The 23,749-nt window shown below is 39.6% G+C and overlaps 1 protein-coding gene across 4 annotated transcripts in view; it reads left to right on the forward strand.

Annotated features, from left to right (window-relative positions):
- Nucleotides 1–23,749, forward strand: part of PTPRM (protein tyrosine phosphatase receptor type M) — a 760,161-nt gene that overhangs the window by 489,632 nt on the left and 246,780 nt on the right. For 2 of the 4 annotated variants that reach the window (XM_059041252.2, XM_059041253.2), the window contains exons 12-14: nucleotides 4,830–5,103; nucleotides 6,109–6,145; nucleotides 13,688–13,762. In XM_059041252.2, coding sequence (XP_058897235.1) covers nucleotides 4,830–5,103; nucleotides 6,109–6,145; nucleotides 13,688–13,762 — 386 coding nt within the window. The remainder of the gene's footprint in view (nucleotides 1–4,829; nucleotides 5,104–6,108; nucleotides 6,146–13,687; nucleotides 13,763–23,749) is intronic. The other 2 variants (XM_059041256.2, XM_067015652.1) reach the window with 1 other exon arrangement.

Genomic DNA, 23,749 nt, shown 5'->3' on the forward strand with positions numbered 1-23,749 from the left:
AATATTCGACCCCACGGATCAGTTTATGCTGTGCACTGTTACCCAGGGTCCATTGTTTGTGGAACACTAGTGATCAGACCTCATTTGTGAGTCAGTGAGCGGGACAGGATGGGTCAGCTGCTCTCAGCACCAGTGTTATGTGGATCCTATAGTCATGATGACAAACACATTGAACTTATTGAACTGACCTTTCTTTTTCCTCATTTTAAACTGGTGACAATACTTTTAAAATGTAGTTCAGTTGTACCAGGTCATTTGGATCTTCAGGGTGTCATTTCAGTAAATGCTGACGGGTTTAGGGAAAGGATGTGACTGAAAAAGAACAGGAAGAAAATACATTCTGTGTCATTGCATAAATAAACCTGAATTACACATTTATTTTACCTGTCTTGAATATAATTTATACTTTCATTTTCCCTCACCCCCCCAAAGAGTTAATCTTCAAGAAGATATTAATACTAGACTATTCTGTTCTTCTAGAGAGAGAATAGGTGGTTTTTACCAAAAATTGCAGATCAAGCTGAAAGTCACTAATAGTGCCATGAAATGAAAAATATTCTAAGTCCTTGAAATGATGAGAAATGCCAACTTTAAAGGATTGGCAAAAGCAGCAATGAAACGGATCTGTACTTTTGTCCTCCTCATCCCCCCATCCTGCTATCTGGTTGGATAATCCTCCAATATTTTATGCTGATAAGAAACAGAATAAGTGGATAGGAAAATGGACTTATGACTAAGGGCTTAATCTGGAAATGAATTAGGACACACATCTTGAAGGCAATTTCAAATCTGCAGCAGGCTTCCCCTAACATCTTCAAAGTTAGAAAAGACCAAAACCATTTTGTCACATTTGAACTTTCAAGTTTAACAAACTACATGAAAGATGTTCAGATGTTCTTTTCTAGGTTATACTTCATGGGCTAGTCTATATAAATGCAGATTTCTTATTCTCCTTCTAAAAGCGTTAGAGTTTTGTTGTAGAAAAGCCTAGCATCAATTAAACTTTAATTTAAATTTCATTCTGTAAGAAAGTTTGGATACAGTGATGTCATATTTTTGGCAGATTCATCTTCACGATGGATTGTGCTGTCACATTGCAAATGCCGTAGGAAAGTTTTATGTGATTTTAAATTCCAGAATAGTGGTGGAGGAAGGCTAGGAATGGTGAGACTTTGATAAACAAAGAGGCCATGAGTAACACATTAAAAGAATAAAAGAATTTTCATTCAGCTCACTAAGCTAGAAACTTCTGTTTGGTTTTCCATCTGTGAGAACTTGCTTTTTTCAATCATCCTTTTAGGAAAAACATTCAAACAGTAAGATTTTCAGATCTACTTTTGAGATGACATTTGTGGTTGGAAAGATCTTGTGAAAATCATCAGTGGGATGGTGTTATTTGTACAAATGAAAAACAGTCACCAAGTTCTGTCCAGGTACCATTGACCTGGATGCCAGTAATGTGTTAATTTCCATCCAGGAGGCAGCAATGTGTGGCCACTGGGCAGCAGAACGGATTCAGCCATTTTTCATTAGCACTTGGACTTTGATAAAGGGGAATAGGAAAGAGCTGCTTGACCTTTTAGTGCTTAAATTATTAAAGAGCAAATAGATTTGAGGTCTGGATGCTTGCAAATCTAATTTGTCTTGTGGAGCAAGGATGAAAAGACATTTTGGGTTTGAAATTGCTCTAGTCAACTTAGTTCTTCCTTTAATATATCTGAAGATGAGTAGAAGGTAGCTATTTAAAAAGTAATATGTCTGGAGTAGAGTGCATGGCATAACATACCAACTGGCTGAAATGGAGGCCCACTAAATAATCGTTTAATTCTTGAATTTTCATCTGATCCTCATCAGCTTGTTACTTGGAAAACTTAATGTGTTTCATCCATATTCACTTAGATGGCATTTAAATTACAAAACAAAATTGTCTTTCTCTAGGGAGTGTCAAATATCATATTGTTCAAGTTATATCAGGCCAGTGCCTGGCACATACGAGGGACTCAGAAAGTATGCATTGACTTAATAAATGAGGAAAGCTGGGGAAAGATGGATGGAAAGTGAGGATGGAGGTGAGGGGAGAGAGGAAACAGAGTTGCAGCTTCTGATTCTCTCCATTTCTCCTTATTTGCAGGTTGTACAGGATAAACTTGCAATCTAACCTGCATTATCTTATCGCAAAACCTTTTTCTTGGTAATTCCCTTCTCTCTTACCTCTTGGGTATTCAGGAAATGAATACAAAAGAAACTTAGTATTAAATTTTAGTAAAGCAAAGCATATTAGTGAATATCAGTATATTTCCTCCCTCCTACTACATATAAGCTTTATAAAGTAAAAATTACTTCTGGATTACGTTACGCTTTCAAAAATATGTACTTCGTGGCCCACTTCATTCTGTCTCATGAGATACAGAAGTGTGACTGTGTTGTTGGATCGTCAGGAGACCACATCTACTATTTAATTAACTATGTGCCCCAGATAGAATGGGCACCTCACCTCTGAACCTCAGTTTTCTCATCAGTAAAACCAGAAAATAAAACCTACATGTGCAAGGCTCCTGGCCTAGCACTTCCTGTATGGAATAATTTCTGCAAGTTTTTTTCTTCACATAAATCTTCATATTTGTACTTTGTCTAGTATACTAGGCTTCCCGGAAATTGTTTTTAAAGTGGAATTTTGAAAATCATATCCTATAGCAAGTAAATTGGAAAAGCTTGCTGATAGAAGAAAGCCAGTGTTAAAAATTACTTAATGGAGAATCTCTTTGCAAAGCAATTAATTATTCTTTGATTTATCCATCTTGTGAGAGTAGTTCTTGTATGCTGAATAAAAATTCTGAATAAAAGAAATAAAAAATGTACCTTGGAGACCCATCTAATTCTCTCATTTCATAGGAAAAAAAATACGAACCAAAGATGTTAATTTAAAACCCCAGTTTTAGCAGAATTAGAAGCAGAGTCTAGGGGGATGCACACGCCAGTGTCTGTTACCCTGACAGAAGGCGTTGCAGGAAAACAGTCACACTTTCTTAATGATGTTTGCACTTCTCTAACCAAAGCCTTGAGAGTTACACGTTGTCCCTCTGTTACATTCTGTTGGTTGCATGCAATCTTCAACGTTAGCCAACGCCATACTTGGTAGGAGAAATGCCAAAGAACTTGCAGATATAGTGGAGTCGCCACATCTGACTGTAGATTTAAGAGGTCAGGGAGAAGCGGGAGTGAAATCAAAGCCCCCTCTGTCTCTGCCTGTGTTCCTTGTTCTCCCCACCCCCAAAGGAAGGTCCTTCCTAAATTCTTCCTTCCATGTTGGATACACCCTGCAGTGAGAACTCTATAAGATTTGGTGGAGCATCTTACGGGACCGATAGAAAGTCTTGATGTTAGGAAGTAAGAGTCATATTTCTTTTCTTTTCTTTAAGTTTACATCCCTGCTCAGAAGTCCCTTTATCATTATTTACACTGTAAACCTGCTGGACTCCCTGCCTACTGAGCAATCATTCTGATGTTGTACAACCATCGATTTTTGTTTGGACAGAATTACAAACTGAACGGCAGCTGCGTTGCATGACTGAAATAGAATGTGCTAAGTGGTTGTACCTCCAGAAACAGGAGATTCACTGGGTGCAGATTCAGAGTTCACAAGGACAGGAGCACAGAGAGGGACCTCTCCGGGCCGACCCCAGCGCGTGGCGTTGGTAGGCACCTCCCTTCTATTCAGTTTCCCCGGCTTTAATGAGTGGCTGTGCTGAGCAGCCCCAGGGTTACAGCGTTGCTCGGGGAGTCACGGGTGCTTTTCTAACAAAGTAAGAAAAAGATATATCTCCTTGTCAGAAGGACTTGCAATCTAGTCCGGATTCAGTTTTTGAAAGCTGCTGTCAAGGTTTGGTTTTTCTCAGTATTAGAAACTTTTTTTTTTCCCCAACCAAACTGCACAACAGTTCACCATTCTAGTAAATATGTATGTAGCTCAATAAAGAAGTCCATCCCTTCAAGGTTTCTCCTATATTCTCCTAAGGTTAATTCGAAATTCACAGATATTGGAAGGGGGTGGGGAGGGAAAGGTGAGTAGAGACCAGGAGATCTACTCCTCGGTGGGGACATCTGTCACACAGGCCTCTTCTGAGAATACTCATTCCCATCTTATCTTTATATAGAATTCAAGTAGCCCTGTTCGTGATTTACTCTTAGAAACCGCTTGTAACTCCAGGGTGTTGGCTTTTGAAATTCCAGTGCCTTTTCTCTGCTTTGCTGATGCCCTCACTTTCCGCTGACCGAATATGGTGAAAGGCAAAGGAATAGAAGAAAATATGGGAAGTTACACCTTGGTTAACCCGAATCATCACACATTGTATCTTGTGACTTGATAAAACTTCACACACGATCATACAGATGTCACCGAAGAAAATATTACGTTGCCGTTTTAAATAAACTTATGGTTAATATTGATTGGTTCACTGACTAAGTAAACTGAGTTCATTTTCTACGCATTCATCTTCAGTTACATGTAAGAAGAACGTTACCTTGGTGTCCTGCTCCCATAAACAGCAGAGACTGTTATATAAAAGTGTGTTAACTATGGTAAATTCTCTTTCCCTCAAGAAATTGTCTTATGTGGGGGTGAGAGAGTTCTGTGCAAAAGCATTAAGCACTTTCCCTCTCTTTCACGGAGCAAGTGTTGAATCGGTGTCCATTCGGCACTAAGCACTTATTATTGGCTCTATCCAGTGTGTTCTTTATTTGGGGTGTCCTGTGGGTCTCCACAGTTGAAGACCATGGGAATCAACTCCGTTATCCGAAACTATCACTGATAATACTCTTCTTTTTTCTAGTGTCTACCAAATAGTTGTAGAGGAGGAGCGTCCTCGAAGAGCTAAAAAGACAACAGAAATCTTGAAATGCTACCCGGTGCCCATCCACTTCCAGAATGCTTCTCTGCTGAACTCCCAGTACTACTTCGCTGCTGAATTCCCAGCCAACAGCCTCCAGTCGGCTCAGCCTTTTACTATTGGTGATAATAAGACGTACAATGGATACTGGAACACCCCTCTTCTTCCCCATAAAAGCTACAGAATTTATTTCCAAGCTGCTAGCAGAGCCAACGGGGTAAGTTTGATAAACGGCTGTTTACTTAGGCCATTCAGTGTTAATCAATGCGAACGCAGTCAGATCACATAAGGTAGGCGTAAGAAGGACCGTCATGCTTTTGTGTGCTTTTACTTGGAATAAATGTGTTTTATTCTCTCTTTTAAAAATTATTTTCACCTGGAGAAATTCATGGGAAGAAATGCATATACTCATATTTGTTTGGGTAGGAAGACTATCTTGTCAACATGATGGTTTTTACTCTCAGTTTTTACTTGTTACCAAAAGTTGGCTAGTAATTCTGCTTAGCCTACTATTTTACAGGGAAATAGTACAGCTCTAACACGTACATTCAGCTCATTTATAATTTTGTGAGATTCACAACATCTGTCTTTTCAGCATATTCTGTCCCATTTCTTTGGTTCCACAAGAGTTTATGCTTCCTATAGCTGGGACTAAATTTAGTTATCTTTCTTTTTTTTCTAAGAGAAAACAGCTTTGGAAAGATGAGATAGAAACAAAATAAAAACTATCGAGTTGTTTTTGAATTTTTTTCCCTTTCCTGTTCAGACCAACCCAGAGCTCTGATGAGATAGGAAAGTCTCCTTAGAAGGAAGGGCGAATTTTCCAGATACGACAGTGGTTTCCTCCTTCACAGTGTGGGTCTCGGTACCATCGTTGCCTTTGGCCAGTGAGAAGGGGGGGAAATCAGGGGCACAGGTTTTGCCCACGAGTGTCTGCACAGGGAGCCAGAGGAGGAAGCCAGGGGGGCCACCTGGCAGAGGCGTTCTGTGTGTAACTCCAGGCTCTCCATCTGCTCCCGGGGTGCCCACCAGCACCACTGCCAGCACTGGAGCGGGAAAATGTATCAGAGCGCAGTCCAAGTGCTAATCACTGTGTGGCTAATGCCACACTTGGAACAATGAGAACCTCCCTAATCCGTATTTAAAGAGAACTGCAGAGATTGTATTTGTTTCACATAAAACATGAATAGTGATTTTTTTTTTCCCTCTTTATTTAACACAGGAAACCAAAATAGACTGTGTCCAAGTGGCCACAAAAGGTAGGTTGAAATTGTGCAAAGCTCTGCTGGCTTCTGTCCTTTACGAGTTTAGATGGTATTTCAGAACTTCTTGAAATGTTCATGTCTTTGAAATCAGTGTATGTGGGGGGATGTGTGCTCCTAGGTGTGTGCTAGGATTGTAGGCCAGTTAAATCTGACTGTATTTCACACAGGTTTTTTTTTTAAATGAGAAGTCACATTGCTCTGTTTCAAAGCAGTTTTCAATGGTTATCTTTTTAAAACTTCTATTAAAATAGAATTAATTTTTATATGATCTCATTTATACTGTGGTACAAACCACAGAACCCTACATAGTAATACTGTGTCTAATGAATGTTCAGATGCACAATAGTAAAATACCTCCTGCTGTTTTAAAGCAATTATCTAGTGATAATAGATCTGTAGAGTCTGCGTGGGCTTTTTTCACTGGGGATGTGTGTCTCTTTGAACCCAGGAACCAGGTGATGTTATTGTGGACCTTCTGTTTCCCAGGCATGGTTACAATCCTGAGAAAATGTGATGGAGGATGAAAGGTAGATTAGGATGAACAAGTGTAAGCTCACCACACGGGGCCTCCTAAAAAAGAGAGTGCAGCTGTGTGTGTGTGTGTGTGTGTGTGTGTGTGTGTGTGTGTGTGTACACACATACTGTAACATCATCTTGTCAACCTCACAGTGTGCTTTTACCATCCCATGTGGAAGTATTTGAGAAAATGCCACTAGAAACATCCGATGCTGCAGGAAAACGAGGCAGTATACGTTAACACTTGTAGTTAAACGCACTCTTTCAGATCAGTAGAGGAACCATGAGGACAGGGAGGAAGTGCTGTGAGATTGAATTTGGGAAGGACGTCAAGAAGGCAGAAAGCACCAGATTTTGTCAGCTCATAGGGAGTCACTTGACAAGTTCTGTTGGATGAACATATCTTGTTTTTGCTGTTTAACGTTCAGGCAGCTTAGTTTGAATATATCATGGGTGCCCATCGGCATTTTCAGAATTCTCATTGAATTCTTATTTCCTGAAGAAACACGACCTTTTTATTCCATTAACTTGACAAACATTTCTTGGTTTCATGTTATATGCCAGGCCTTGTGGGAGGTACTCACCTTATTTGTATTTTGTTTGTCCTCATGGGCTCATAGCTCTGTTTCCAAGAATCTCCTTATATTGATTTTAAAACACCCAATTCTTTATATCGTATTGTACCTGATTAAGAGCCTTTATTTGTAGGGATAAATTCATAAAAGATGAAATTACAGATATTGATGTGTTTTCTAAACTGTAATTCGCTGTTAACTATTATTTATCACAGTATTATAAGGCCTTTGAATGAGGTATCGACGTTCTCAGGCCTCCGATCATGGCCCATGCTCGGATTGCTTTATTGAATTGTGCTGACCCTTGAGGTCTCAACAGAAAAGCCAGTTCCAGAGTGCCTGATTCATAATGCCTTGCGTTTCACATCACAGCAGGAAGTTAAAAGTACTTTCATATGTATGTTCTCATTTATTTCTTCTAAATTACTGTGACAAAGGAGACATGTATTGCTATTTTTATTTTTGAGACAAAGAAAATGCATATTTGGGGAGATGAATTGACTTGCCAAGGTCACTCAGCTAATAATCTGTGTGTCAAGGTTTGATCCCAAGCGTTTGGCCTCCTACACCAGTGTTTCCCTGTATCTCATGGCTTTTCATCCAGCAAAACCTCTGGCCAATCATAGTTCTGCAGCATATAAGTATCTGCCCTCCTTTTTATTAGAACTGAGTCACCGCCCAGTTGACTCTGGAAGCAACAGAATATCTGCCATCCTGTTCATGTGCAGAGTTAAATAATTATATAAACAACACACTAGTAAATATGGAAATGTGACGTTTGCTGTTTTCACAATAGATTGAATTAGATGGTGATTTGGATCGTTTTCTTCTATCATCAGCTAGATTTAATCAATATTGTAATTTGTTTTTCAATTCACCAAAGGATGATTAGGCAATCAGATGACCTGATTGACTAAATATTCCTCCGCTCATATTTTCTGAGTCATTTGCAAACATTTACACAGCAACAAACTCTATCCAACCAAATAACCTTTTGTGGGGGAAGAGAGAAACAAATTTTAATTTTCATTGCCTCACTTTGTCATTCCTATTCATAAAATCACAACACAGGAGGGAACCTCGGGAGATAGTCTCCTGCTGGGTGAAAACTACATTGTTTGGTACCATTTTATTTCATGAATTTCTATATGTACAGGTTCAGCAACCTTCCTTTACAGCACCGTCTAGTGTTTCATCACCTTTATAATCAGATAACTTTTTGCTTATTCATACTAAAATTGATTTTGCAATGAAGGAAGCCATTCCATCTCGATGGCTTCATCGAAACAGAGAAATTGGCAGGCCTGACAGTGTTACTGGTACCATATCATAAAGATGTTTGAAATTTAAGAGTTCAAGCATCTTGACTGTTTTTGCCACTTAGTGCTGACAATATAGTGGCTTAATTGAATTTTCAGACACTAAACCACTTTCCTGAGCAGCATTTTGAATTTACAAAGATTTCAGTGTTCTCATGAAACAATTGTTGACAAGTATCTTTATAGAGAAAGTATGGAGGTGGATTTTTTTCCACAAGGAACTAAATTGTAATTTCAAACACGGATATGTCTCTTAAAGATATATTTCATGCTAGTTATAAATTTAATGTAGTGATTATTTTAATCATATTCCAAGGGTACATTTTGATTCTAATCATCTCAAATATAAAGCCTCATAAAAAATTGGACACCAGGAAATGCCTAAGGTGGGTCATTACATATCTCCATATGTTGGGGGATTGCCTATATTTTTACATATCCTCCTTTAATTTATATACCTAGATTCATCAGAAGTATATATGGTTAGCTATAGGCAAACTCACCCCAGACTATTCTATCTCTTGAGTTAAAAAGATACCATACGGGACTTCCCTGGTGACGCGGTGGTTAAGAATCTGCCTGCCAATGCAGGGGACACAGGTTCGAGCCCTGGTCTGGGAAGATCCCACATGCCACGGAGCAACTAAGCCCATGTGCCACAGCTACTGAGCCTGCACTCTAGAGCCCGTGAGCCACAACTACTGAGCCTGCACACCACAACTACCAAAGCCTGCGTGCCTAGAGCCCGTGCTCCGCAACAAGAGAAGCCACTGCAATGAGAAGCCCATGCACTGCAATGAAGAGCAGCCTCTACTCGCCACAACTAGAGAAAGCCCGCACACAGCAACGAAGACCCAATGCAGCCAAAAATAAAATAAATAAATAAATTTATAAAAATTAACTAAATAAATAAATTAAATTGTAAAAATAAAAAAAGAAAGACACCATACAATGACAATATACTTGATGTTTTGGGGTTACCCTCCCAACAGGATTCTTTTTAATCTTTATGGTGGAGTACATAGAATGGCTTTTAGATATATTTAGATTCTCCTAATTTTTATTTTTATTTTTAATCACATTCACATTTTTATAGTTGAATTCTGTTTAACACCACTTGATCCAGCTGTGTCTTAGCAATGCTTGTATATGTTTTCCTTAACTTTCGCATACCTTATGGCTGCCTATGGTAACTAGTAGGGTGGAAACTCTTTTCTGCTAGTTTTGGAAGAATTTGTTAATGATCAGTTCTAAATAATTTTTTGATGATCAATTCTAAACTGACAGGAAACTTTTACTTTCACGTAAAAGTAAAAATCCGTCTTGTTAGTAAATTAGATTTCTTGTATTAAATGAGGTATAGTCATTCTAATTGATATAATAATTAGTTTAAACTGTATACTTTGCATTAATCTCCCATAAAATAATTTTTTCCATGACATGATGCCAGCTACGTTTCTCCTTGACAGTATAGCCATTTGGGAGCTTTCATGTTATACATTTATTTTTAAAAAATACATTTGAGGACACACATAGATCAAAAGTGAGGGGAGGGAAAAAGATATTTCATGCAAACGGAAATGACAATAAACCAGGGATCACAATACTCATATCAGACAAAACAGGCTCTAAAACAAAGGCCATAAAGAAAGATAAAGAAGAACACTACATAATGATAAAAGGATCAGTATAAGAAGAGGATATTACACTTGTCAACATACATGTACCCAGTATAGCAGCACCCAAATACATAAAACAAATACTAACAGACATAAATGGAGAAATTGGTGGGAATACATAATAGTAGGAGACTTTAACAACCCACTCACATCAATGGACAGATCTTCTGGACAGAAAATCACTAAGGCAACAGAGATCCTAAGTGATAACAATAGAACAGTTAGAGTTAATTGATATTTTCAGGACATTACATCCAAAAAAAACCAAAATACACTTTCTTTTCAAGTGCACATGGAACATTCTCTAGGATTGACCACATACAAGGGCACAAAACAAGCCTCAACAAATTTAAGAGGATAAAAAAAATTTAAGTGCCTATTATGTTAGGCATAGTGTAATCTGTAAAACTTCCAAACATAGATACATAAATATATCACTTTTTAAATTTTGAGGATTTCGAGTTCATAAAAGTTTTGAGGTTTTTGTTTGTTTCTTTGTTTTTAGTGTATGGTGGGGGATGTCATATGTATTAACTTATTCCTCTCCTTGCTATGATTTGACTAACAGCAGTATAGCTAGAAATCAAGACAAAAACTGCATGAAAACTACATGCTAAATTATTTTCAAAAGTATAACAGTAGTCAGATATAAACCTTAAAGAAAAAGAAAACAAAACCATTATTCTAATGTCATATTTTAAGGTGAATTTTCTGTGCAAAAATGCTCCACTGTTTTTAAGTGTAGTCTTTTGTTTAACTTACATTTATATGGCAATGTGCTTTGCTGGGAGACCTTCAGGAAACTTTGAAGGATTTCTATTGTTCTGATACAATTTCTAACTATATTCAGAAATGTGAATGTTTCTTTTTTTAATCACTAGGCTCTTTGAGATGTTTCTCTACACTGTTTTTCTGTTCATTGTTTTGTTCAAAGATGCCATCCTTTCTAGGCCACAGTGCTACAGAATGAAAGTACGCTGATAAAAAGAACTGAAAAGAATGTCGAGATGTAAAGCTAATTAAGATTCCTTTTAATTACTCATATTCAACACACAAGCAAGCAAATTATATAGTAAGGCCGCTCATATATGCTTATCTGCTATCATTTAGCTATGGGTTTAGAAATAGAAACGTAAATATGATACGCATTTGCCGCTCTGCATTTTGTAGAGAAAATATTTCCTTTTCTCAACCTGAAAGTCTCCATAATGTATATCATGAGCGCATTAAGGCCCCTGAGAAGTTCCAAAGGAAAGGAAACCTGTTTAACTTTGTTCAGCCCTAGAGTTTCTAAATTTATCTGACCCAAACTCATTTTTCAAGGAGTCCTAGAGTCATATAAAACCCAGTTCGGTAAATACTGGGTCTTCAAATTCCAGAAGATGCCACCACCTGTAACTGAAACGGCAGATTAGGAGCCGATACACCGGTGTGATGTTTACTCTCCCGTGCACACCTTTGTACCTAAAGGAGACCCTAAGCTTATCAGCACCAGACGCCATCTTTAAAGCCTAGGAATTTAGCAATATTCTCTTTCATAATGCATTCTTTTGATATTTTAAGACATAGTGCAGCAAGTTGTTCTGTAAAGGGCAGATGGTAAATATCTTAGGCTTCCTGACCCACACTGTCTCCACCCCTCAGCCCTGCCTTTGCTGTGGAAGGGCAGCCCTCATCATGGGTAAACACTGAACATGACTCTTTGCCAATAAAACTTTATTTTCAAAAGCAGGCAGTGGGCCAGCTGACCCCTATTTTACAGTAATTTGTAACAAAATCCAGTTTTTTCCTTGTAACCAAGAATAATTGTCACAAAGGAACACTTTACAAGGCAGAACATAGAGATCAGTTAGAAACCCTTCCTGATCCCTGTCATGGACTTTTCCATTTGAGTTTTGAGCCTCAGTTTGTAACTTGTCTTCCTTTGAGTTGTGAATACAGGGCTGCCTGACATAGCTCTTTTCAAATATCTTTTTGTTCATATTGTTTACCAATTTCAGTACCGGATAGATGTTCTATTTTTATAGAAACAATGTAATTTTTCTCAGATGTAGAGTAGGTCAGATTTTCCTGTAAGTAATGGAAAACTGCACAGGAATGTTGGTTGAACAACAGTATCTATGACCAAGCAAGTGTTCTGTGCATAAACTTGGAATTGGTACCAACTTTGTCACGAGTCTTAGAAATAACATTTTACTGTTTACAATTTATTATGCAATTTTGCTTACTGTGTCATACCAAGAAAATTATCTTTGTGTTATCTTGGGAGTTCTCCATTCTCTGTCCAAACTGTTAGTTTATTCATCTCACTGAGGAAAACTAAAAAGTTTTCATTAGTAACACGTGAAAGATGATGATACCTCTTTTAAACCCAGTTGCCTCTGTTGTCTGGTTACAAGGAGCAACACTGTTTGAACAGTGCAAAGGGATATTTCAAACTATTATGTACCAGCAGTTTTGGGTTTAATTGTCTGCAGATGGTAGATGGTCTATTTTCCTTACTTGTTGCCACATTTCTGATAGCACCCAGGCTGTTCCATGTAAATTAGTCATCTTTCATGTAAGCCTGTTCTTAATTTTCCAATATTTTTTCTTTGCATCATTTTCCAGCTGTATCATGTTAGAACTGACGTTTTAATTTTCTCTCTTTTTTTTTTTTCAATATCTGTGTGTCATGAGTGTTAACCATTTAAACTCAACTGCTGAGCTGTTCAGGCAAACCAAGAAGCCCACCTGGTCCACTTCAAGAATCTTAATCATTTCTCTGGTCACATGTTAACCATGACAACTATATCAAAGGCAATGATTAGTCTTTCTTTTTTAACTGATGTTTTGAGATGCATTTTTTTTTCATTCCCTGAATGTGACAAAATAAAGTTCCTAAATGGAAATTCTCTACAGGAAATTTAGTTATCAGATAAATTTCTCTACGTAAAAATGTTTTTAGTGAAGGAAGATAATATTCTTCACAAAGGTGATTTTATCAAGAAGAGAAAATATTGTGACTTAAGCAGAAGAATTTTAAATAACCTATTACATGTTGAAAGCTTCAAGTTTGGCTCATCAGAATTAGCAATGAATCTTTCTACCCCCTTCTCAGGAGCAGTTGAAAACACTATTCCGTGTAGATCCTTATTTAGAACGAATGTTTTTAGTTTTTGCTTTTTTTCCCCCCTTTAGTCAATCTATCCACAGTCTCAGCCCAAGCTTGCAACTGTGTCATGGTTAGAAATCCAACTGCCTGATGAAAGCCTGTTTAAGGGAAACAAACTCAGAAAATTCAACGGCTCGCTGTGGTTGTTTTCCTTTTTCCTTCTCTTTTTGTTGTTGCTGGAAGAAAGTTGAGATGATGTGATATGCGGATGGAGATTCTCCTTGCTAGCCTAGCTTCAGTCTGGCTTTTTCTTCCCTCATGCATGCTGACCTGGGAATCTTCCTTTGCCATAGCTGCGATAATCGTGACTCAGCTTACGACACCTCACATTCGCATCGCCCCTGCTGCAGGCGACGACCAGCTGACAGGTCAGACCTTCAAGTATAGATGAGTCATCTTGCCCATTTCCTGCTCATTTTTCTCAGCTTCGTTTCCCCTCTACATCTCCTCCTTCGCTTTAAGGCTTGTTGACAATGTCTCCGACTCTCGGTACAGACCTGTGCCCGCGTTAAATTAAGTGGTGTGCTCGGCCTCTTCTGTGTGCACATGTATACCCCTGCATTCAGCACAGCCCCGCTGCATGATCCCATTGTCTGTGTGTCTGTCGGTATGTTCCTTTCTAGCCTAATGTTATACAGAATGAAGTTTGCTGGATTTGCAATGGCAATGCCATCAAAGAGGATTTCAATCAAAACACGTAAAGATGTTTTCCCAGTTATCCAAATTAATCCAGAAAGGCGTCGAGATCTGAGCGTGAGAGGTTTATTTTCACCTTGTAGGGTCTAGTTTGCACACGCATTTAGCAATCCACAGGCTCATCTGCCAGTGTTGTTAAGTGAAGCCACCCAAAGATGTTTGGGGTGATGCTGTTCAAACAGCTTTTCAAGTTCCTACAACTGGAGCAGAGCTGATTGCATTCCTTATAGATCCTCGTTTCAAAGCACACTGTTTATAGCAAGCAGAGGCACATCTGCAAGTCAAATGCACTGAATAATTTAGAGAAGTTTTTAAAAAATTGAATGGCTTTGAGTCGTGGAATTGAACTGTGTGCCTCTTTATACAAAGAGAAGTTAGCTTGTCCGTTTGAACTGCCTCTAAAGGTATATGGACAAATGTATAAACTTATATAGGAAAAGAATCCAGTACATTACTACATATCAAAGGTGAGTGGTTAGAGAATGCCAGAAGACCAGCTTTGGTCCTGCAAGAGAAGCAAGCCATTGTCAAGGTTTCTAACACAGTCACAGGAGCAGAACTCAAGTTCTGCTTTCAGAGGCATCACCAATATGGTAGTTTGTTGCACGAGTTATAGGCATGAGGAGGCCAAGTAAGAAACATACAACTGCATTCCATAGAATTTACACTCCTGCAGCTGTTTTGTGTGTATGAGATTAAGGCATATACCCTAACAGTTAAGAAAAATAAGTGAAGCTTAACTCATAGTTAGAATTCATGAATGTTTAAGTTGTTCCGTGAGCTTATTGTTTTGAAATATAAAGCAGCTGAGACTCAGGAAAATTATAGACTGCTTTTTCTAAGGTAAAGAACTGTAGGATAATTTTACTTCTTTCTCAGCTGGAATTCCATACATATTTTTAGCCCTGTGTTTCAGGGCCTAAAAGCTATAAACTTATTGCTAACAATTCTGCCTTTGCTTTCAAGTTTCTTTTAAGCATATTTCTTTTACTGGTTGAAGTTCGGTTGTTGCAGACACTCTCTTATCCTGAACTTCTGATGTGTTCCTCCCAACAGTTGAAGTACTTAAGGGATCATGTCTTTCTTACATAAGTCCTCTCCTCTAAAACCTTTACGTCTCAGGCCTGGCCCATGCACTCTGCATAGGGTTCTGTGTCCACCTTGAAGGTAATCTGGGATCTTCAGCAAGTCTGACCCCTGCCCCATTACGTCTGAGCTGGTACCAGTCTTGTCAGCAAACATTAAAAATAGGTTGGCCTTACTCTCATAAAATGAGTACTTGTAGGGAATATAGTTAAATAGCCCCTTTTGAGACTTTCCCCATAACTCACTGCCTTCAAATTCAGCACGTGGTTTACTGGAAATAAGAGAAACTTCTGAATATAGTGTTCTCTCTAAAACTCCCATGATTAAGAAGACACCTCATAAATCAGCCTCCTTCCCAAAGCTTTCAGATCCATTGTACCTTGTTATTTTGTAACTAGTCTGCGGAGGGTGCATACGTAGCTGAAGTATGTGGCGGCTGTCTTTTAAGGGCTGCAGGTGATCACCGTCATTTACTTTGGTAGAATAAGCCTCAAAAGCCAGTACAAAACTACTCTTGTCCTTTTTTTCAGTATTTCCTGCTGCTGTTAGTGATGGTTACTCTTACCCAGATAAATTCAAGCTCAAGTAATATTTCTTCTGTATTTTCTATTTGCATCAGCCATCCACTTGGATAGCAGTAACACTGTCTTTTTAAAATAGATTTATTCCTGAGTTGTACTGCAAGCATGAGACTTCATTCATTCAATCACTGATTGACGTTGAGCGCCTTCTGATTGAGCACTGATTGAGCACCTTCTGTGTGCCAGGTCAATGACTACTGACTCTCACAAATATGTTTACTTCGTGTGGTTGCTCAGACTCTTGGCATCAGACATATTTGCATGAGTGACACCAAAACCTAAACGCACACAATGCTCTTAAGAATAAAAAATGACCATCATACTTGTCATTTCATAGTTGAGAAGAGACAACAGCTTTGTAACAATGGGGGGAAAGGACGAGTATTTCAAAATCTTCCTCTTCATGTCGAGTTGCTTAGAAAATGGTCAGTGGGACAGTTCTGAACATTTCACATCTGTGACCCATTGTTTACTAGATCAACACAGGCCCTTCCGGAAGCCCAACACAGGCCCTTCTGGAAGCCAACAGGAAATCACAAGGGATGCATTCTGAATGCCTAGCAATTTTCTGGTCCGTTTTGTTTTAATTGTGCTGACATCTTGCCCCTACAAATGCTATTGGAAGCTGTACTTAGAGGAAACTTTGATAAGACAGTGAGTTCTCCGCAGCCTAGATCCTGTTGTCCCAGAATGTAATCCATGCTGGTTCGGTTCACCTCGGTGTAGATGGGACCCCCCTCCCTTCTGTAACAGAGAGCGAAAGCACCCGGTGATCTGACTCCCAGCACCTGAAACGTGTCAGACACAGCAAAAGTACCCATGAATATTGGCTAATTTAATTCACTGAATGAATGGATCTCAGGTGCAGGATGCTGGTATGTTTGATAAGCAGGCCTGTCATCACACCGGGGCTGTTTCTTAAACTTTTTTGTCCTCAGTCAACAGTAGGAATACATCACCACCTAACATAACACACATACACATACACAGATGTTTAACTGAAGCAAAAGATTTAGAAGCTGTCCTACCAATGCTGCTCCCTGAATAAGCTGCATTCTGACCTGTTCTATTCTGTTCTATCTTATTCTATTTCATTTTTAAAAATTTAGTTGCTACCTACTAAATCTATTTCATTTCCCACTAATGGGTTGTAACCCACAGTTTTAAAAAACAATTTACTAAACCACCTTAGGGGATCATGAAAGGGAACAGAATATATAATTGAATTAATGGTCCAGTCTTACCTCAAAACTCCTACTCTAAAGAGAGCACACAGAAAATTCTAGAAACTGGAAATGCTTCTTTCTACTTCATTCCCTCAGTTTGGTTATTAATTGTCTATAATATAGAACTGCTTTGGGAAGAAAATTAAAAGCTGCACATGCTAGAAATTTCTCTTTAGGATTTTTTTACTTCACTTTATAAATACCTCTAGGCTATTTATTTTATATTGATATTTCTGTTTATGATTTAAAACCCCAGCCAGCTCTGAGATGCTGTGGAGAATGGTTTCCTTCAACAAGTACTTTTTATCATCTGATTTGGTTAAGATATACATCTAAAATGATAAGATCTGTATTGTAGAGTATTTATAAACAAGGTGACTTTTGGGATTCAGGTACAAATCAGATACATCAGAGCATGTAGAATTACTTGCTAGATATAATTAGTACTAAAAAAAATAGAGAACTAGCCAACACTTATACCCACATAAAGTTTGAAGTTTTGAAAAAGATACATGTAGGAGATGTGTGTGTCAGTAAAGATAAACACAGCCTGACATCAGCTAAAGTGTTTCAGTAACTGCTGACTTGTGAGGGTCGAGCTGTGCTCCAGTCTGATTTGCTGAGAGGTGACAGGGCCTTTACAGGAAGGATGAGGGGGTGGGAAAGGGGTGATGGGGGCTCAGTAGGGTCAGGGAAGGGAAACATTGGCCCATGTGACGCCATCTGGTTTGCTGACTGGCGCTTATGGAATAAGTCAGGTCCTCCCGTCCACAGAGACTGGGAGCCGGGACCCTGTCCTCAGATGTTACTGGGATCAACATCTGTTCTCCGGGCAGCCTTGAGTTTCTCAGGGGGCCTGGGGTCCCCTAGGGATGCAGCCTTGAGCTGTTAGAAATGATGTCCGTCTTTGTTCAAGTCTCTGTGGGCGCAGGTGGGGGCCTGGTGGAGAGGAGGACCCAGAGGAGCCTGACTGGGCTTTGGTCCCAGAGAGAATCCTGTCCCTTCTCCCTCCTTCCCGTGCGAGCAGCAGGGACTCATTGGACTGGTGGCATCTGGAAAAGGAAGCGAGGACGTTTGACAGGCTTCTTCTGGGCACCGTCCTCAGGACACAAATGTTCTGTTGTGTCAAAGGGGCTCAGAAGAGCCCACCTAGAGTTTGGTCACAGCAAGATTCTTTACCAGTCTATCGGCAAAGCTCTCACGAAATAAACCCCAAGGAATTTCTCTTTCGCCCCAACGTGGCTCTTAAAGCGAACAGATTTTTTTTTTTAATGTAACATATAACACACGGAAGTCAGTGAACTAGGTTCTCCACTGAGGAAGGAAGCAGCTCCATTGTTTACGGACAGCCTTCCGTTTGAGACACCCCACTGCATTCCTTCACTGACTCCCGAGGAAACCCCACAGCCTGCTTTCTCGGCTCCTGTTCCCGTCCTTCCAAGTACTGCTGGAGAAACTGCAGAAACAGGCAGACATTCTCGAGGTCTGCACCTTGGCCGCAGTGATGTCCCCTGCCTGAGCGGTGACGGACAGGTTCCAACACATCTTAGCAACATGTTGAGTACCCTGGAGGTGGGATGGTTTCATTCAGCCTCTTGCCTGAGATCATCATTGCATTTATTTTGAGTGCTATTTACTGGGTATGCATATGAATCAAAACTGGCAAAGAACATAAAGGATAATAAAACTCAGCAATACTGCTTGAATATATGCACACTGAGATAAAGTCTCACCACCTTTAGCTGCAGGCAGTTATATTTTGCCCTTTCAAGAGTTCAGTCATCCATCGACAGGTGAATGGATAAAGAAGATGTGGCACATATATACAATGGAATATTACTCAGCCATAAAAAGAAACGAAATTGAGTTATTTGTAGTGAGGTGGATGGACCTAGAGTCTGTCATACAGAATGAAGTAAGTCGGAAAGAAAAACAAATACCATATGCTAACACATATATATGGAATCTAAAAGGAAAAAAAAAATGGTTCTGAAGAACCTAGGGGCCGGACAGGAATAAAGATGCAGACGTAGAGAATGGACTTGAGGACACGGGGAGTGGGAAGGGTAAGCTGTGATGAAGTGAGAGAGTGGCAGGGACATATGTACACTACCAAATGTAAAATAGATAGCTAGTGGGAAGCAGCCACATAGCACAGGGAGATTAGCTCAGTGCTTTGCGACCACCTAGAGGGGTGGGATAGGGAGGGTGGGAGGGAGACGCAAGAGGGAGGAGATATGGGGAAATATGCATATGTATAGATGATTCACTTTGTTATACAGCAGAAACTAACACACCATTGTAAAGCAATTATACTCCAATAAAGATGTTAAAAAAAAAGAATTCAGTCATTAGGCTCATAAAGTGTCGTACTGGAGATAGTTGCTTGTGTCTACTATGAAATATGTGTGGAAATAGATGGGGTTTTTAAAAATTAATTAATTAATTTATATTTATTCTGGCTGCTCTGGCTCTTAGTTGCAGCGTGCGGGACCTTTTAGTTGTGGCATTCAGACTCTTCATTGCTGTGTGGAAATAGTTTTATCTACTACTCCAGGGGCCATATTGCATGTCTCTTTATACTTTCCACAACCTGCCACTCAGAGCTGGGCACGTGAAAGGTACTCAGAGACCAGCTCTCATTTTCCAATGGAATGAATTCACTTGTAAAAGGTAAAATGGTCTTATAGGTGTGAACTAATTTCCACACCACTTTTTAAAAATAACATTCCCCCCAAGAGGGGCTCCTGACTCTCACGCCGTCAGGATGGGGTCTCCGGGAGGTACAGAGTGTCACGTGACCAAGGGTCCCATGGGCCTCCGATGGCCAGCCTCCCGTCCGGCACTTCCAGGAAGGGCGTACAGTTCAGTTCTGATAGAAATAAGTCACAGCATCTCAGTCCCTGAAGCCCTTAGCTGTCGTGGCTGTGCTCTGTGCTGCTCCACGAGCATCCACTGTCCGTACTTTAGGAGGCAAGCTTCCCTCATTCATCCTTCACATTGAAGACATTCTCATCTCCTTGGAGAGCTTGATGGGTAATGAGCTCTGCGTTAAGAGATGAGGATTCAAGGAATTGTAACTTCTGTCTACCGTCTTTGTTAGGACCGACATAGAACAGTTCAATAAATAACCCACTTCAACAAATTTACCAGTTTCTTGAACTCTTTGTAATACGATAGGTGCAAAATGAAATAAGTTAACTTATAATCAGTTGGGCTTTAAACGTACTCTCCTATTATTCCCCAGTCACGGAGTCATAGAGCTTCGATTGGACCTTTTGAGAGAATTTTGGGTGAAAATTAAGCAAAGAAAATGCCTCCCTTAGGCTTCCTTATCAATTAAAATGCCAAACTCTTCATTGAAGCTGATAATCCATATATTGGAAGTAGTGGCTGAGTAAGACCTACCATTTTCCAACTAGTTAGGTGTCCTGGCTTTGTTCAAATGCACTATCCTATCAGTACAGAGGATTAGCAATTCACATGCCCCGTCTTGGGCATTTCTTAGTAAAGAGGGAACAGGGTATCAGTGCTGTACATTTCAGAGGCCAACATGGACAGTTAATGTGAGGAGAATTTGGTTAGAATTTCAGCATCTCTTATAAGGGTTGCTTGAGGATTCTAAAATTTCCTTTTCATCTAGAAGAATATAAAGTGAGGGGAAATTTTTATTCTTCCTGCAACACCAGCTGAATGCATTTTAATGGGCTGTAGTGTCACTGGTAATTTATTGCCCTTTTTTGTTCTTTTATGTGTTATATTTGTCATTTTGCTATGGCAGTTTCATCTATAAAATGGTATAGTTACAAGACAATGGTGAGAGGATACAGGACTGCCAGGGAAGATTCTGTTCCTTTTTCCTTGTCATTTTTGGAAGGAAACACTGAGTCAAATGTCAAGCATTTCGTTTCAGAAATAATATATTTTAAAAGATATATATTACCCTAAAATAGTGTTGTTTTCCATTTTTACTACATAAACTTTAGAATTTCTATGTAAAAGATTTTCCATGTAAGAGAGCAATTTAATTTTTCAGTATCCTTTTGTGTTTTCTCTTTTTATCAGCAGTATGATAAAGGAAGATAAAACAATGTGTTTAACTGTCTTGTATTTGCTTAAGGCATAGAGCTTCCTGGCTTAAAAAGCATACGTTGAGATTTTATATTTTATGAAATCTAGTGCATTGTGCATATTTAAAAGGAATGCTGAAGGTAAAGTTTTGAGTTTAAAATAAACGAAAATTTGGGTAAAAGATGCAAAATACTGGGAAAAAGACAACGCCTGCAGTTTTAAAAAATAGAGATTTTGCACAAAAGATTTTATGTCACTGAGTTAAATTATTCTTGCCTTTTCTGTAAGGAATATATAGTATCAATTTTATAGTGAAATTATATTAATTCATACTTGATATCAGTTAACATGGATATTTTTTTAAATATTTATTAAAGCTGAGTGACAATACCTGTTTTACTAGGTGTTTCTTTTTACCTCAATGGCTAGCATGGAACTAGATAACATTGTAGCCATTCACTAACTATTTTTCATGGATACCAATTGTGATAGTTTGGTTTTCAGCGCTTTACTTGCTTTAGAAAAACGTGACTGCCATTAAGAATATAAGGCATCAACATGAATTCCAACAGCTTAATGTCTAAGAAACCAGTGAATTCCACTGAGAATTTGTAGGCAAAGGCCCATGTCTTACTGCTGTGCATTTTTGGTTGACTTTGGACTAGTTTCTCCTATAAATAAGTATTTTTAGAATACTGTAAAATGCTTAGTATATTTGAGAGGTTGTTGTTTTGTTTTGTTTTGTTTTATAGATTTATTTATTTATGGCTGCGTTGGGTCTTCATTGCTGAGCATGAGCTTTCTCTAGTTGTGGTGAGCAGGGGCTACTCTTTGTTGCAGTGCACGGGCTTCTCATTGCAGTGGCTTCTCTTGTTGCAGAGCACGGGCTCTAGGCGCGTGGGCTTCAGTAGCTGTGGCTCTAGAGAGCAGGCTCAGTAATTGTGGCACATGGGCTTAGTTGCTCTACAACATGTGGGATCTTCCCGGACCAGGGCTTGAACCTGTGTCCCCTGCATTGGCAGGCGGATTCTTAACCACTGTGTGCCACCAGGGAAGTCCCTGTGAGAGGTTTTTTAAGTATTTATGGGTGTGAGCCACTGTACTGAGTCAGAATGGAAAAGAAGTCAGAACTTCCTCCAGCATCTTAACAGGGCAAGATGTTGAGGAAGTAAATCAAGAAAACTTCAAGGATAGATCTAGCATAGACAAAACTCTTTTCTGGAGAAAGAATTCTTATTTTAAATGCTCTACGGACCTGATATGAGAATCAAGGGAAAGGTCCAGGACCCAAACAGAAAGTTGAAAAAGCACAGTCCTTTCAACCCAGGTGCCTCATCTTATTTGCCCTGTTGACAATATCAGTGTCAAAACTTGTTCATCAGTGTCTCCAGAGGGCTGACCGGGAGGCCCAAAGTCTTTAGAAAGATTGACTTCTGAAGTTCTAGCATATTCAAATCCCCCCCCACAGGCACACGCAGGCACATATGTACTGCTTTTAGAGTTGTCACTGTTTTCATGTGAGAGAATCTTGGGTTTGGCTTTGAATGTCTGATTTGTTCTCAGGCCATGGTTTTTCTAGCTTAGGGACCGTATATTCTTTTTTTTTTTTTTTTTTTTTTTTTTTTGCGGTATGCGGGCCTCTCACTGTTGTGGCCTCTCCCATTGCGGAGCACAGGCTCCGGACGCGCAGGCCTAGCGGCCATGGCTCACGGGCTTAGTTGCTCCGCGGCATGTGGGATCTTCCCGGACCAGGGCACGAACCCGTCTCTCCTGCATCGGCAGGCGGATTCTCAACCACTGCGCCACCAGGGAAGCCCGGGACCGTATATTCTTATCAAATAACCTGTCTCTCTCTCTGGAAAGGTTGCCCCAAGGGGAAGGGGGAAAGAGGGGTCGCTCTCCTTTGTGGGACTGTAGCCCTTGTCTAGCTGCCTTTCCATCTCATATGCTTGTCAGACTGGAATCCAGGGCTTCCAGAAGAGAATATCACTTTCCTTGGTGGTAGATCATTTAAAACATTATTTGCATTAAAAAATCATTATATCACAGAGCAAAAGGCAACATTTACATGCTCCATTCAAAAAAATAGAGCTACGGACTTCAAAGAAATTTGAAGCCAGTCGTGGGCCACTCAGGATAAAGCCCAGATTCACGCTTCTGCTTGTCTTCTCCCGCCTGCCTTATAGAGACAAATGATGGGAAAGTGCAAAGAGCCACAGCTACCCTTGACCAGCTCAGAGGGAACAGTGAAGGCCCTCGGGTTTAGACTCGGGATCATCTTCAAAGCCACACTTCCTAGGGCCATTTTCAAACAGGTCAGACAGGAATCTGGGCCTGGATTTAACAGGGCAGTTCTCAGGGAAACTCTGGGTCCCAGCGCACAATTCAGAAAGTATTTGCTTTAGTTAAAAGGTAGTGAGCTCAGGTCCAGGCTTCTTGGGCAAATCTCTTAAACTCCAAAACTCAGCTTCCATATCTGTAAAATGTGAGAATACTATCTCTTAACCTCACAGGGGGCGGTGGGAGAATTAATACAATAATATATGTAAAGGACCTCTCACAAAGCTGGCCGGGGGTCAAGGCAGAGGGGTTGGCAGTTGCTGGTAACTTCTTTTGTGGCTTTGTTGTTTGTTGTTGTCCTGATAGAGGATGGTTTATGGCTGTTAGGGCTTTCAAGAGAACGATGTAATTAATG

This window comes from Kogia breviceps, chromosome 15 (assembly GCF_026419965.1).
Source record: "Kogia breviceps isolate mKogBre1 chromosome 15, mKogBre1 haplotype 1, whole genome shotgun sequence".
Lineage (NCBI taxonomy): Eukaryota > Metazoa > Chordata > Mammalia > Artiodactyla > Physeteridae > Kogia > Kogia breviceps.